Source organism: Netta rufina (assembly GCF_964035555.1).
Source record: "Netta rufina genome assembly, chromosome: 11".
Classification (NCBI taxonomy): Eukaryota; Metazoa; Chordata; class Aves; order Anseriformes; family Anatidae; genus Netta; species Netta rufina.
The window spans coordinates 8,452,361-8,468,795 of record NC_140134.1 but is presented as its reverse complement, the minus strand read 5'-3'; the positions used below and the strand labels follow the sequence as shown (position 1 = coordinate 8,468,795).

Sequence of the window (16,435 nt, the reverse complement as noted above, 5' to 3'; positions counted from 1 at the left end):
TACTAATAAAGTTGCGACCATATTTCTACAAGAAATGCCAGTAGCATGTTTTGCACAACTCAAAGATTCATGGATTTAAGTTGTGGTTTGCTATCCTACTGAAATGCAGGATCGATGTTTAACTTCATAGACCCTTCTAGTAGACAAAGGAAACAGAAGAATTATTTAACTTCAGTAATATCAATTTGTTGATTATCTAGCTTTGAAAATAAGTAGTAATTAAGTTATGTAGAATTTCAGGAGTGTATTTTCCACTTGCTATAGTTCTGTACATATGAGATGTTGAAAATTTAAGATTTTTTAAGCAAGTCTATGTCGAATTTCCTTCTGTGCTTATTACCATATGATAATGTTCTGGTTTTCTTGAACACTAACACAGATTGTTATTTCCAAGGCTGTCATGGCTCTATAGAAAAAAGTTCTTCTGGCAGAATAACCTTAGGAGAACAGGCAGCTGCCCTAGTAAATCCACACGACCGTGTTATGGCCCTAAGAAGAGTGACAGCTGCTGCACAAGTCCTCCTTGCAAGAACTATGGTTATGAGAGCGCTCTCACTTTTGTCTGTCAGGTTTGTGGCATCCTTGGCAACATTTTTGCATTTTCATTTGGAATCAGTTATGAAATTATGCTTGATAAGGATGCAGTTTTAAGTTATTTGGGAAAGTTGATTCTCACTTTAAATACTTAAATCATACTGTTAAGAAAGCAGTTTTTGTTGATTTTGTTCTTTTGAGCCCTATCTTCAAACTTTATGAAAGAGACTTCTACACTGTATATAGAAGGCAGACTCCAGTAATATTAACCACTTGAAACATAATGGTTCTGTGTTTGCTAGTTGGTTTTTGTTCAAGACAAGTATTAGAACATAAAGGGAAACATTACAGGAAAGAAGAGATATTGCAGGAGTTAATGGGATATGAGGATTTAAATATGGGTTTTGTACAAGACTGTGCAGCTGTGAAGAAGTCACAGACATCTGACATATGCATATTGCCATAGCATAATTCTAAAAATGAATTATCCGTGTAACTTTGTTTGAGTGATTCCAGGTAAATACATGGCTTTTTGTTAGGGCAAGGCTGTAATAGTTTTTGTCTTCACTCTCAGCCTAAAAGAAAAGGAGTGGAGGGATCTGCAGCTTTATTTCTCTCTATTCTCCTTCCCCCTGAACATTAGCAATATCCAGCTAATCAAACAGGCAATGTTCACTAATGGTTTGGGAATAGTTTTGGCCAAATATAACTTTCTTTATGAATATCCTAGCAAAACCAAGAGCATTTGTTTTCATTTTTCACAGTGGTTCCAGTTGTAGTCTGGCAGCTGGTCTTGAATCCTTGGGATTAACAGATATCAGAACTTTGGTTCGTTTAATGTGCCTCGCTGCAGCAGGGAGAGCAGGACTCTCCACAAGTCCATCCACTGCGTCAAGTTCAACAGAGCGATCTAGAGGAATACACAGCAAAACAAGCAAGCCTATATCTTGTCTTGCCTACCTGAGTACAGCAGTAGGCTGTTTGGCATCAAACACTCCTAGTGCTGCTAAACTGCTGGTTCAGTTATGTACGCAGGTATGACTGTTATATATTAAATTAATATATATTAAATATTTATATTAAACTGCTTATACATGACATAAAGCAACCCATTGTGTACATAATTTGTTATAGTTTATTAATTTATTATTAGTGGTAATAGTAGTAGTAAATGTGATTATTTTGCTTGTTCTAGTTATTTATTTTATTTGTTTATTTTTAGAATTTGATTTCTGCAGCAACTGGTGTAAACTTAACAACAGTTGATGATCCAATTCAACGAAAATTTTTGCCAAGCTTTTTAAGAGGAATTGCTGAAGAAAACAAACTTGTAACATCTCCGAATTTTGTGGTTACTCAGGCACTTGTAGCATTGTTGGCAGACAAAGGGGCCAAACTGAGGCCAAATTATGATAAAGCAGAAATTGAAAAGAAAGGTATGAGAAGACTTCTATTTATTCTAAACATTAATTATTAAATCTTCAATTAGTCATTTCTATTTAAGGAGGGTTGCTAGAATAATTACAAATAAATATGCTCTCAAAAATGTATAGAACATGTTTTCACTGAAGTAGTCTTATAGTTCAGTACACAAATTTTATTTAGAAATATGGTGTTTTATTACATTCCTGTATCTTCCATCACTTGAAAAGAAATCTGAGTGTTTTTGTGTATTCAAAATCATGTAGGTATAGCATTCAGCCTCAGTTGTGCCACATGATAAAATCAAAGGGAAAAACAGTTGATTCCTGCCACCCAAGTACTTTTTTGTCTCAGAAAAGTTTGTTGCCTCTGCTGTGAGAAGTCAGGGAAACAAAAAACAACTTTTGTGCCTCCACAGAAGACTTTTGTTGTATTCAGGGGAGGGAAGGACATAATGGTGACAGCAGCTTATCTCTGTCAGAGGAGGCATTTTGCTGTTTAGACAGCACTTGTGCTTTGAATAACCATTTTCCGTATGGTGGGAATAAGACTACTCATAATTCTCTTGTTTAGTTTTTGTGTAAATTTAAGGGAGGTTATTTTTCTCTTGGTATCAGAAGATACTTTTTTTCTAATAGTTACTGTTAGTTGCAACATTCTTATAAAAAAGTTGTTGATCTTTTAATTTTTTTTTCTGGAAATTATAGCTAATGCTGTGTTCGTTTGTGTACTTCTGTTTGGTACTCATCTAGGCATCATCTCATTGTTTTGTTTAAGCAGGTTTAATTGCCCATTTGTATGCCCATCCTTCCTATGATCCTTCTGCTGTAGGCCCTCTGGAGCTGGCTAATGCACTAGCAGCTTGCTGCCTTTCTTCAAGGTTATCTTCGCAACATAGGCAGTGGGCTGCTCAGCAGCTGGTGCGAACTCTTGCAGCTCATGATCGAGATAATCAAACTATTCCTCAGACCCTCGCTGATATGGGGGGAGACTTACGAAAATGTTCCTTCATAAAATTAGAGGCTCATCAGAACAGGGTAAGCATGATTTCTACCACAATTGCATGAATTTTAATAGTCTACTTCTTCTGCAGAATACAGAAAACAAAAAATAGTTTTATTCTACAAATACACTGACTGAAATGATTTACCACAAAAAGTAGTTTTTGGTGATAAACTATATTACTGCTTCAAGGTACTTCTCATACAGAAAAATGCCTAAGTTCTTTGAAGCTTTTATTTAAGGAGACATGAAACTGTTCTCAGCACATTTAGTTAGTATAATCACCGTAAGTTTTTTTTTAGACTAGATCATAATTTGAAGAAGCTTTTCTGTCGTAGTAGTTAACATCTATTCTTGTGCAATAGTGGCCTGTGGAGCAGTGGTTCTGAACAAATAGCAGCATTCAATAACAGCATAAAATATGCTTAGTGACAGTACATCGTACTGCAAATGTAGAAAACTGTATTGGGTTTGGTGGTTATAGTATATTTCAGTAATGTAGCTAATGCTGTGTCCTGGTGGTTAAAGTTGGCATTAATATTAGTAAACAAATATACCTTAGCTTTAGGTTTAAACTCCAATTTTGCCATGATTGCTTTGACATTTGTAGGTCATGACATGTGTTTGGTGCAATAAAAAGGGACTTCTGGCAACTAGTGGAAATGATGGTACCATAAGAGTGTGGAATGTTACCAAGAAGCAGTACTCATTGCAACAAACGTGTGTGCTCAACAAATTGTAAGTTAATTATTTGTAATAATCACATACTTAATATAAGTTGTAACTGTGCAAGATAATGAAAGGAGCCAATCACACAATTTCTCCTACATGGACATTATTTCATCTTTTTTGTTCTTGGAACTGTTGCTGTGTTTATGGTAAGCAATGTAAATTAAGTGTCTTAAAACAGAAAACACAACTTAAATATCAAGCTGATAAGAGTCAGTATAAGGAGATCGTGTTAAAACTGTTTAAAAATAGTCTTAATAATTTCATCTAATGATGAATGAGTAAAATAAAAACTGTAAGGGCCTGTCATACATGAGGAAAAAAATAGGTTAAATGTTCCTTCAGTGTGTATCAGTGAACAGGTAAAATGTATAACAAGATAATAATGAATGTAGTGGTTTCAGTGAAGTGTCAGAAAAGAATTTGTGACTTCTGGGCTTCAGGAATTTAGAGTAATACTCTTTCAGCAGAGTGTCTGGATAGTACATTTGTGTCATTTGGATGTGTCCAAAAAAGAAGAAAGATTACAATATGGCAATTCCTTAGTACAGTTTATGCGATTTTAAATCGGGGAGAATGAAGAAGCAGTAGTGAACTAAAAGGTTGTTTCATGATGATTTCTTAGCAGTCTTTATTAGTTTGCTTGCGTGCTACTGTTAGATGCTGCCTTAAAAGTAACAAACAGAATGACATGCAGCTTGACTTTGAAGATTGAAATGAGACCAGCTTCTTTCTTTACCAGATGTTTGATATCCAGGTGGCAGAAGAGTGTGTTTCCTGTAAAGTAGATCAAGAGTTCAGTACTTTCTTGGGCTTCATTTCTAACAATTCAACAATGGCTTTAAATGCAAACACAGCGTAGTTCTATTTATGTTCATTACTGTGGAGGATAAGTGTCAATCATTAAAGGTGGAGTTGTACTTTTGTTTTTTAGCCCCTAGAGATGATCATAAGAAAAGGCATTATCCCTTCTTTGTGATAGAATTATCTCCTCTTTGTGAGGATGCTTTTTTTTTTTTTTTTTTTTGAGTTTGGGGGAGTATTATTTAAATGTTACTAGATGACTATTCTATGATACAATATTACTATCTGTTCTGTTACTTTTTTATGTTAATATGTTCCATATGTTATGTTAATGTGTTAATGTTATTTATAATAGTTAAAAAAATCACATTGCCTGTTGTATTCACAAACGAACTGTCTCCTGCTTGAGCAAGAAGACACTAGCATACTCTTGCTGCATCACCAAAAGTGCAGGGGTGATGCAGTATTTGGTCTGTAATAAGTATCCTGACTTAAAATCTTAATTTTCTTGTAACTAAAATAAGTAAAACTTCACCTGTCCTGTATGTTGTTAGGGGAAATAAAACATAACAGAGGTTCTGTTACAGTTAGTCAAGCAAGCTTTAAAGTAGAATTTTTGTTTTAACAGGAGGAAGAGTTTAGGCTAGAACTGAGAGCAAGATGCACATCTTTTCTTTCTTTTGTTCAGCCTATTCTGTTTCATTTCATGACTTCCTGGAAAGCTTTGTCCTCACCAAAGATGTTAAATTTGAGATATGAGTAGGTGTCACCCAGTGCTACAGGGAGAGGCAGGTTCTTTTAGGGATCCTGGATAGAATGAGGACTGGCCACAGGGTTGTGGTTATTATTAGAGCTTTATCATCACATAAAATTTATAGCAATCAGTGCATCTTATTGTTATCTAGAATCTTAATCAGTTAGTGTAGCTTATCATTAAAAAGAATTTCTAGCAATTGGCATAGCTTATCACAATAATTATACAATTAATTATTAATTATAATTATTAATCGTGATCATCAATCAATTAATTATAATTAATAGTCATAATATTATTATGACTATTTATATATTAATATTATAATAATTATAATAATTTAGATATATTTCTTAGAAATTAGGGTAGCTTTCTTTTAGAAATGAGCATAGCTTTCATATTATCTAGAATTTTTAGTCACCTAAACTCTTTAGTTACATGGACCCTCTGCAGATGAGGTCAAATTCTTAATAATCAGCATGCAATACAATAATCATAATCTACTCTGCTTAAAGGAAATGCCCTTTTTCAATTACTTTATTTTATCCTGTTACAGAGAAGGTGATTCTGAAGAAAGTCTGGGGTCACCCAGTGACCTTAGTTTGTCTCTTGTCTGTTGGAGCATCAGTGGCAAGTATCTGGCTGGAGCTACGGAAAAGATGGTGAACATATGGCAAGTCAATGGTATGCTCTAACTACCGGTGAACGCTTTACCATAAAATGTATTTCTAGGGAAGCTGCTATAGCGTTGAATCTTTGTTTACCTAACTATTTGTGTGTGCTTTCCAATTTAAATACCTGCCATCTTCCATAATATCTTCTCAACCCGTTCAGTTAGAGGAAGGCACTAACCACAAATTGATGCATGCTTTATAATTAATTCAGTAGAAAACTGAGCACCGGATATGAATTCTTGTTGTATGTGATGTTTAGGTTTGAAGCTTGGTCACTCTTGGTGTTTTGTTTGCAAATATGGTATCTTCCCATAGTCCACAAGACTTAGTTTTCTACAAAAGGCACAGAGAATGCCAAAATTGGCTGAAACAGATGCAGGGATGGATTACAGTGGAAGAGATGGAAAACCTGCTGAGAGCACAATGACTAAGCTCGGTTTATGTAGCTGAACAAAAGAGTCTCAGAGGAATAAGATTATAAATCAATACAGTAGGAAGGTAACCGCTAAAAGCCCAGAGAGCAAAAGCAACTGTCTAAGCAAAAACGAATAGGGTTACCACTAGAAGAAATGGAAGTAGTCCGTGAATAACTTCAAGAATGTTTCTGGTGTTAAAAAGATTGTGATATCAAACAGTTTATAAGAAGGGATAATGACTGAGAAAGAAATACTTTAAAATGTATTAGATAAATTTTTAAGGTTGTATTGTGATAGGGAGGACTGAGCCTGATTCAGAAAGGTCGTTCCTAATTCCTCAATTCAGTTTGCAAGTGTCTCTAAATGGATTCTCTTACATCCTTCCTGTAATTTTTGCTGCATTTAACCAGTTTAGAATAATACCTTCAGAACTCCCGTGAGAGGAAGAATGTTAGTCACTGTGTTGCTTTTAATCTCTGAAGAAACATTATTCTGCAGTTCTGCGCTTAGGAAAATCACTGCTGCTGCAGTCCATGTTAATAAGCAGTCCACAGGAAAAGTATAAATTGTATGAGTACTGAAGAATTTAGCTTCCTCCTTTAATGAAACTACTTAACTTGACTGAAAATTGAGATTTGTTAGCTAGATTTTGAGTCTGTGGAGATTAGTGGTCCACTGCTTCATGGTCTTGTAATCTATGTGAATTTGTAGCATGTCCTAGCTGTCAATAGGGTCTTTTGATATTTTCCCATGGAAAGTATTTCTGTTGCATTATTTTCTTTATGAAGATGAAGCAGTTTAAAAGTTTTTTTTTGGGTTCCTAGGAGGAAAAGGATTATTAGATCTTCAGCCTCACTGGGTATCTGCATTAGCTTGGCCAGAAGAAGGGCCAGCTGCAGCATGGAAAGGAGAATTGCTATTAATTGGTCGTATGGATGGGTCTCTTGGACTTATTGAAGTTGTGGATATTTCAACCATGCACCGGATAGAATTGGAACACTGCTACAGAAAGGATGGTAGGCGACTATTTTAATATTTAAACAGAGCTTAACATTAAAAATCCCCCCCACCCCCTTAAATATTTTAACAAGTATATAATCCCTATTTTTATTATTGTTCATGGGGATGCAACTTCTGATACTTTGCTCACAAGCATCATTCACTTGTGTTCATGGGAGCAAGAAAGTGTGGAATCTGTCTGCACCTAGGTTCCTTTTACAGCAAAGACCAACAGTTTATAGTGGCCTAGTCAAATCGTGACATTCCTTGTCGTCATAAAAAAATAAATTAATATAGATTCTCTGCAGTGTCTGCTCTCTCTAAAAAAGGCAGGTAGACAGTATCATCTGAATTCCATAATTACTGCTATTTTTCTTTTATAGTTCCAGTCCCAGGGGACATCAAATAGCACATCTTAGGTAGCGTTTTGTGGTTTTGCGTATTGTTTCTCTAAGAAATGTGATTTTTTTTTTGGCAGAATCGAGTGAGTTGCTATCGAGGTACTAACAAAGGCTGAAGTGGCTTTCAGTAGTTTTCTTAGAAGCATTCCAATTTCAGACACATGTATAGGATTTCGTCTACTTTTTTCTTTTCCTTAGCATAGATAATTTTCACCATGTCAGGAATGTAAATCCAGTTATTGTAACAAAGAAGAGTGGAAAAAAAATCTAACCGGGATCTCAACATCTGTGATTACAGGGGCACTTGCTTCTCTCTTTACTATACAAATTCAAGAAAATTCTCAGACAAAAAGTATGTCAGGTAACCTTGGTGGGGAGGGCAAGTTTTCATGCACTTAATATTTTAGGCAATTACACTTGCACACCTTTTGGCAGGAGTAATTAATTAAGTTTTGTGTTACCTGTTTACATAGTTTCCGTCACATGCCTTGCCTGGTTCAGTGAAGACAGACCATTTGCAGTTGGTTATTCAGATGGAAAGTTGCTGATAGGAACAAAGGAACCACTTGAAAAAGGAGAAATTGTTCTAGTTGACGCACACAAGGTAGAGTTACTCATTTTAAAACTAATCTATAATTTCTGCAGGTAACAGTCTGTTTAAGTTGTTTTCTGTATTTGGAAATTAATTATAAAATCAAGCATATATTTATAATGTCTATTTCTGACATACTAAATACAATACAGTTAAGAGGAAGAGTACACCAAATTTAAAAAAAAAAAAAAAAAGAATTACAGCCTTTTTTGCTATTGGAGATTGTGAAGTGTATGGGCATACAGCAATGGGTATGTATTATGGGCATCTGGATTTAAAAAGACTTCATTCGTAAAAGCACTTAACAAATATTAAAAATATTAATTTTGGTCAGTCCCCATGTTTTTGTAAAGCTTAAGTTACTGTGCAAAGCAAAAGATATTTTTCTAAATATGCAGCTGTAAAGGTTTTGATCTTTTGCTTTGGTGTATATAAGTCAAGAATAATTTGACTAATGAGTTAATTAGATTAATAAGAGAGTTTCCCAAAGGAAAGTTTATTAAAAACCTCTTAAGTGCTTCCATGAATTTGTCTTAAATATTTGAAGTGTGGTAGTCACAGAAGTGAGCAAGCTGTGGTGATAAAACTATACTTGGCTTTTCCAGTATGGGCTCTTCTTTCCTACATTGGTTAGGCTCAGTATGTCATCAGTCCCATTGCCTAATAGGCTTATGAAGCCAATACCTTTAAGGCTGAAATTAAAAAATATAAAAAGTGAGCGTTCTGAAAAGTATCATTCATATTATTTTTACTTGTTATGATGTGAGAATAAAATGTTCTTTGTTATTAGTAATTAAACGTTGCATTAGCTCTGGCAATTAAATTTCCTCTGTTCTTACTGTGTTACTTCACACTAACATTCAATTTTTAAAAATCTAATAGGATATGATTGTTAGTATGAAGTGGGATCCAACTGGTAAGATTCTCCTGACATGTGCCAAAGAAGAAACAGTGAAACTCTGGGGATATATGGGAGGGTCTTGGAGACGTCTGCATTCACTGCCCCATCCAGCTCTTGTGAATGGCATTGCCTGGTGTGCTCTTCCAGGGAAAGGACCCAAGTTACAGCTTTTACTAGCTACGTATGTAATTTTTTTGTTTGTTTTAGCTCTTTTGCAGTTGGGTGTTCTTTTACTAGTAGTAGTATCTTTCTTTTTTTTAATTCTGCTGGTCATTAATGTCTAAAACAAACATAAGTTCTGTGTTTTTTCAAATAATGTTTACTCAGTAAGCCATTTTTAATGAGATCCATAAAGCACCCAAATTTAAATGGAAAGTGTGGGTCTGGTCATGTTTACTGTTTTCTCTATGTCATAAGACCTGTGCATGGTGAACCTGTGCTTGAAATTTGTTGTTTTCCTGCAAATATATTTTTTTTTTTTTTTGAGATTATGGTGTTAGTAAAAAATTGAAAAGCATTGAGATGAGGGTTAACACTCCTTTCCACTTTAGATGATCTATGTGATCAATATAGTGTTACAGAAAGGTGGTGCCAACTGATTTTTTCAGGATGTTTTGTTAGTTAATACTTTATATTAATACCTTTACTTTTTTTTTTTTTCTGATTTAACCTGACTACCTTCAGAGGATGCCACAATGGTTTGGTGTGTGTCTGGACTGTTCCCCAGGACATAGTAACCACATTGCAGTCCAGCTCAACATACTCAGAAGGGTGGTGGGACCAAGAAACAAGTGCCAAGGTAGAAGAAGTAGTGTTTAAGAAATTTCCTTTGCTTGTTCTGAAACTGGGGAGGAGGGAAATGTGAACAAATTACTCAAATCTCAAATTTACTAAGAGAACGTGTTTGCTAAATATATAACATTTGTAGGTATTTTCAGAACAGGAAATGAAAAATCACAGGTTTAAGTGAATTTTATTTAGCTAAAGAGTGTATTTTGAACTGTTTCAATTTTTTAAAGTTGTTAAATTTATACCAAAATTCACTAAGTGTTTTAAATTCTTTCTAGATAAAATTAAGTCACAATAAATTTAACCAATATAAAATTAAATTGTAATGCAATCTTTAATGTTGATGTCATTTTGTACAGGGAGAAAAGATGATAACATGACAAAGATATTTATAATTTTGGACTTTATTATCCTGTGTAAATTACTACATCTCTACAAATTATCAGTGTTTATTACAGGATATAGAAGTTATATAATGCTATTCCTTTTTCTGTAACAAATTCATTGTTCCATAACTATGAAATAATTTGCAGGATGGATACAGAAAACCAGTAGAAGTCAAATGTGTATTTCAGCTGAGAGGCCATATTACTCCTGTTCGGACTGTTGCATTCAGTCCTGATGGACTGGCATTAGTATCTGGTGGACTTGGAGGTCTCATGAATATTTGGTCTTTACGGGTAAGATTATCTTAGAGCTGGCATGAGTATTTTTTTAGTGTAAGTATCTCAAATGGTCAAGTAATCAGACTTCTTTTTTTTTGTTTTCCCCCAGTATGTTACAAATGAGAGGAAGTGTAGTGTAAAATAATGGTATGATGTTATACTTAGTAAAAGATAAATTGAAATTATACTTAACATTCAAGTACTTTGTATTTTAGGGTTCTACTAATTCACTCTTTAGTCTTGGTCATGTTAGGCCTTGCAGAAGCAGCAACTCTTGTTACTACAAGAACAATTTACTACAAGAACTTGTCCAAGAATCAGACAATGTTTAGTATTAAACACTTCTAAACCCTTTGTTATGTTATGTCCTTTGTATGATAAAATTGCTAGATGGATTTTTGCTTTTAGTATAGACATTTCATTTTTTAATAAATTATTGAACAGCATGGGAGTATATCATCCCTAAGTAATATACTTTGTATTTAAGTAGAAAAGTAGCTGTATACACACTGACACAAAACACTTCTTTCCTTAGGATGGTTCAGTATTACAGAGTGTTGTAATAGGTTCTGGAGCTATTCAGACTGCAGTATGGATACCTGAAGTTGGAGTAGCTGCGTGTTCTAACAGATCAAAGGTGATACTGTGTGTTAAAGTAATCTTTTAAATTTTTGTATTATTTAGAATTATCTTATTGAAATAAAATCTTTTATTTATTTTTTTTTAAAAGAAGTATGCAGGCAGGTCCAATCTCTGTTTATTGGCTTATGTTATCCAAAGATATTTGTTTACAAAGCTGCATGATCTGTTCTGAAAGTAGTAGGACTCACTTTTTAAAAAAAAATTTATTCATGAGAATACAACAAACGATTAGAATTTTTTAAAGTAGCAGCCTTCCGCATCAACACACTGCTGCCAACGAGTTTTCCAGTTTTCGTACACCTCCAGGAACGCCTGGACCGGAATGCTGTTTAGCTCCCTCGTCACGGTCTCTTGAAGCGCCTCTGCCAATGCGTGATGCTTCCCCTTGAGCGTCGATTTTATTCTTGGGAATAGAAAAAAGTCTGACGGGGCCAAGTCAGGGCTGTAGGGGGGCTGAGGCAGCGTTGCCACCTTGTGCTGGGCAAGATACTCCACTACGCGGAACGCTGTGTGGCTCGGCGCATTGTAATGGTGCAGCCGCCAATTGTTGATGATGGCTGGGCGGACACGAGCAATGCGTTTTTGCAGTCTTGTGAGGACTTCCACGTAAAAAACTGCATTAACTGTTTGTCCGGGTGGTACAGACTCTTAGTGGATGACTCTATGTCAATCAAAACAGCAAATGAGCATGGACTTTAGCTTGGATTTGCTCATTTGTGCTTTCTTGGGGCGTGGGGAAGCAGGGGTGTGCCATTTTGTGCTCTGCCGCTTACTCTCCGGGTCTTACTCAAACACCCACGTCTCGTCACCGGTCACTACATTGTCCAAAAAGTTGGGCTCCTCATTCACATGCTGAAGAAGATCCTGGCAGATCGCTTTCCGGTTGGCCTTTTGCTCCTCTGACAACACTCGCGGCACAAACTTCGTGTACACTTTCCTCATGGCTAAGTTTTCTTTCACCATCTCAAAAACTTGGGTTTGAGGAATGCTCAAGTCATCAGCAATCATTCTGATACTCATCCTGCGATCACAGTTCAGTAAATTTTTCACTCGCGACACATTTTCGTTGGTCTTGCTGATCGAAGGGCGTCCGGAGTGGTCGTTGTCTTCCACTCTTTCCCTACCTTCTCGGAACAGCTTGTGCCCCTCAAAAACACCCGATGGCAGCATCACTGTAGGCCTCCTTAATCATGTTGTGAGTCTCTTTGCCCGTTTTACCAAGCTTTACACAAAATTTGATCGCGTATCGCTGCTCCAGTAAATGCTCCATGATTCTCCGTGACGAGGCGTTTCGACAGGTGTTCACAGTACAAGCGACCTGCTCTCTTCAACGGCCAACAGCTGACTGCCAGTTTTTCCCAGCGTTCCCAATATCCCCCTCCACCGATCCTGCGCGCGCAGACCACCTCTCGTCCGCCCGTTCGCCCAGGAAAAAGCCAGTCCTACTACTTTCAGAACAGACCATGGCTGTAACTGACAGTCTGTCTAACCCTGTTATATTTGCAAGCTACGTTGCTTTGACTTTCAACTATCACTTGACCCTAAAAAGATTTTTTTTTTTTTTTTTTTTTGAAGTATCCCACGTTGAGTTTTGGGCAGTGGAGGTGGAGGAGGGAGGAAACCTTCTGAGCTGGGGGTTATAAAGGATGCTGCACACTGGTTATATCAACTTTTCTGTTCAATGGTGGCAGCTGTAAATGGGCCACAAAAATAGGATAAAGACACTTAATTTTTTGTTTATGCAACATGAAAAAATGTTTCATTTCCCAAAACAAATAAAACTCTGTAGGGATTTAATTTAGTCTCAACCAGCCTCAAGAATTTTTTTTAAGGAGCAGCAGAATTTACTTCAATGTTTTCTGTGTCAAGAACTTCTGGTACCTGAACAGAAGCTTTATAAGTGGCAATATTTAGAAACCTGCATGTGTCCTGCACTTCCTCAAGTAATTAAAAAAACAGAAAACAACAACAGAAACTCCCCACAGCTGATTATTCCAAAAGATGACATTTTTGTGAGCAAAGTTAAACATGGCACAAGTTACGGTTTCTGTTATTAGAGTCATGGTACATTTGATTCTAAATATTTGGGGATTTTTTGAAAGTCTTCTCTGAATTCGGCCCAGATGTTGAAGATCATATTGCAAGGCTAATCCTTAGTTAAGGTTACAACAGCAGTCACTGAAATGAACTCTGCTTATTAACATCTGTTTGCATTCTTCCTTGGAATGATAATCCTAATGTTGCCTCAAGAATGTGATGTTAACTTGTGAGGAAGAGGCGTATTGATAGAGCTATTCCATGGTGATTCCAGCAGATTATTCACCAGAAGACATAAAAAATACTGAAGTTTATGTATTTTCTGGCCCCTTTGGAAACTAAGATAATTGGTGATAAATCAGTGGAGCTGAACAATGCTGTTCTATGATTTTAAAATTTCTAATGTGTCTTGTGGCTGCTGTTATACAGGATGTGTTGGTAGTGAACTGTACCTCAGAGTGGATATCTTCCAATCATGTCCTTGCAACGTGTAGGACTGCACTGAAACAGCAAGGAGTTCTAGGATTAAATATGGCTCCTTGCATGCGAGCTTTCTTGGAACGTTTGCCAATAATGCTTCAGGAACAGTATGCTTATGAAAAGGTAAGAAAAGTTAATGAGAATACTTAAAATTCATGTCTGACTTAAGATCACTGTTTGAATCTCTGCTGGTTTCAGTGTTTCAAGACTGAAAACCCAAGACTTTTCTACGTCCTTTTTGCAATTACCTTTCAGTGTTCTCAAAACTAGCAGCCTTTTAGTTTGAGAATATTTAAAATCCTAGAAAAAATTTAAGTGTGGAAGAAAGTATTTGTCTATAGGACTAGCTTTGAAGGACTCCTGTTTCTGAATTGATGAATATATACTCCTAACTTTGCATGTTTGATTTCTCTCTCCCGTTCCCCTCACCTTTAGCCCCATGTTGTTTGTGGAGACCAGCTTGTTCATAGTCCTTATATGCAATGCTTGGCATCACTCGCTGTGGGCCTTCATCTAGATCAGCTGTTGTGCAATCCTCCAGTACCACCTCATCACCAGAACTGCCTCCCTGATCCTTCAGCCTGGAGTCCCACAGAATGGGCCTGGCTAGAGTGTTTCTCAACTACCATAAAAGCTGCTGAAGCCCTGGCCAAGGGAGCACAGTTCCCAGAATCTTTTACTGTTCCAGACCTTGAGCCTGTTCCAGAGGATGAACTTACTCTCCTAATGGTAAAATGTGCTATACTGCCTTAAGAACAAAGAATATTAGTGTTAAGCATATGGTATGATGCAGTTAACATCTCTTGACTGTAAATATTTATAACGTATATTTATATATACACATAAGCACCAGCAATAGGTTTATTTTTAAATTAACTATTACAGAGTATACTGTAAAGATTGTTCACTGTGTGTGTAGTCATGAATGCAAGTCAGTTGCATATTGAGGGGAAAAAAAAAAACAGTAATTTTCTTACGTGATAAAAGCAAGAAATCTAGAGCTCAACTACACTGATTTCAGACTAACTTTCTGGCACATTCCTACACTGAATTATTTTGGCAGAGGTAACTGTCTTTATAACTTGTTACAATATGTCAACCAAAATAAGAATGTTAGATTAAGAAAATATTATCAGCAAGATATCTTCAGACAGTGTTTGCATTTAAAGCTTCAAAAAACCCTAACAAGTATCTGTAAAAGGGAAAAGATTATTTCATCCCAATGTCTTATTTTATTTTTTGATTGCAAGCCATGGATAATTGTGCCATTGATAGATCGGCATAGTAAGGAAATAAGCTTGGTCTGTAGACAAAATTCAAGTATTTTAGTCTGCATACAGTCATTTTTATTTTTGTATTTTTTAGAATGATTTGAATGAGCATATTGTTATTAGTCAAAAAATAAATACGCGTTGCATAACAGCTAAATAATGTGCCTCTCCTGAACTGAATGTCGTAACTGTGCCTTTTGTTGCATAGGATAACAGTAAATGGATCAATGGTATGGACGAACAGATAATGTCTTGGGCAACATCAAGGCCAGAGGTTAGTAAGATTGAATTTTATTTGTTTCAACATGGTAAGCTTTTGAAAGTACTCTTTTTCTAAAGCATTCTTTCATGCTATGCAATAGGATTGGCACTTGGGAGGCAAATGTGATGTGTATCTGTGGGGAGCAGGAAGACACGGACAGTTAGCAGAAGCTGGTAGAAATGTCATGATACCAGTAGCAGCACCTTCATTCTCTCAGGCTCAGCAGGTAATCACTTAAACATGTTTTTATTTTTATTGATTTATAACATGTATTATTGTTTGTTTGTCAAAATCTCTATCTAAATGTCTTCAATTTGTTGTTTGAATTTACTGCGAACTACCCTCAAACATGTATTTTCACTAAAGAAGTCTTCAATTATTTGACAATTTCAAATTAAGCCATTGAAATCTGACAAAGCAAAATTGCTTGATAGGGGCATGACTTGAAAATACCCAAACAGCTCTAGCATAATTCATGTGCCCATTTTGTTTTCTGGGTTAAAATTAACATTTAGGATGGAAACGTCAAGATAAATCTCACGTAGGAGCATATTCTGATTTCTTTCACTGGAAGATCTTCATGGTCCCTTCCAACTCCAACCCAAGCCATTCTATGATTTGATGGTTCTTTAAGAAGGTTTGCCAAAACTAGTAGCAAGAATCAATGAAATAATATGTATAAAGATGTGATTAGATGCTAAAACTCCATTAAACATGGGATGAATGATGCTAATAGGGTTGTTATGAAGGTATTTGTAGTGTGACAGAATCTGTGGTCTTGACAAAAAAAAAAAAAAAGATGGTACATTTTAACACAGGACTTACAACATTGCTGCATCTAAAACAAAAATAACACACTTGTGTATTCTTCTTGACTAGGTTGTTTGTGGTCAGAATTGTACTTTTGTCATTCAAGCTAATGGCACAGTTTTGGCTTGTGGAGAAGGGAGCTATGGACGACTGGGACAAGGAAATTCAGATGATCTTCATGTGTTAACAGTCATTTCAGCACTGCAGGGTAAGACTGGTTTGAAATTACTTGATTGATAGAGAACAAATAA

At 35.9% G+C, this 16,435-nt stretch overlaps 1 protein-coding gene across 11 annotated transcripts in view; it reads left to right on the top strand.

Annotated features, from left to right (window-relative positions):
- The window catches only part of HERC1 (HECT and RLD domain containing E3 ubiquitin protein ligase family member 1), a 108,058-nt gene that overhangs the window by 76,577 nt on the left and 15,046 nt on the right, over positions 1-16,435 (top strand). For 7 of the 11 annotated variants that reach the window (XM_084293497.1, XM_084293495.1, XM_084293498.1 and 4 more), the window contains 17 exons: positions 395-569; positions 1,299-1,569; positions 1,757-1,970; positions 2,734-2,993; positions 3,569-3,696; positions 5,802-5,929; positions 7,160-7,351; positions 8,209-8,339; positions 9,210-9,409; positions 9,913-10,027; positions 10,551-10,697; positions 11,218-11,319; positions 13,791-13,964; positions 14,277-14,570; positions 15,321-15,386; positions 15,475-15,600; positions 16,254-16,392. In XM_084293497.1, the coding sequence (XP_084149623.1) occupies positions 395-569; positions 1,299-1,569; positions 1,757-1,970; positions 2,734-2,993; positions 3,569-3,696; positions 5,802-5,929; positions 7,160-7,351; positions 8,209-8,339; positions 9,210-9,409; positions 9,913-10,027; positions 10,551-10,697; positions 11,218-11,319; positions 13,791-13,964; positions 14,277-14,570; positions 15,321-15,386; positions 15,475-15,600; positions 16,254-16,392 (2,862 nt within the window). The remainder of the gene's footprint in view (positions 1-394; positions 570-1,298; positions 1,570-1,756; positions 1,971-2,733; positions 2,994-3,568; positions 3,697-5,801; positions 5,930-7,159; positions 7,352-8,208; positions 8,340-9,209; positions 9,410-9,912; positions 10,028-10,550; positions 10,698-11,217; positions 11,320-13,790; positions 13,965-14,276; positions 14,571-15,320; positions 15,387-15,474; positions 15,601-16,253; positions 16,393-16,435) is intronic. The other 4 variants (XM_084293492.1, XM_084293491.1, XM_084293500.1 and 1 more) reach the window with 2 other exon arrangements.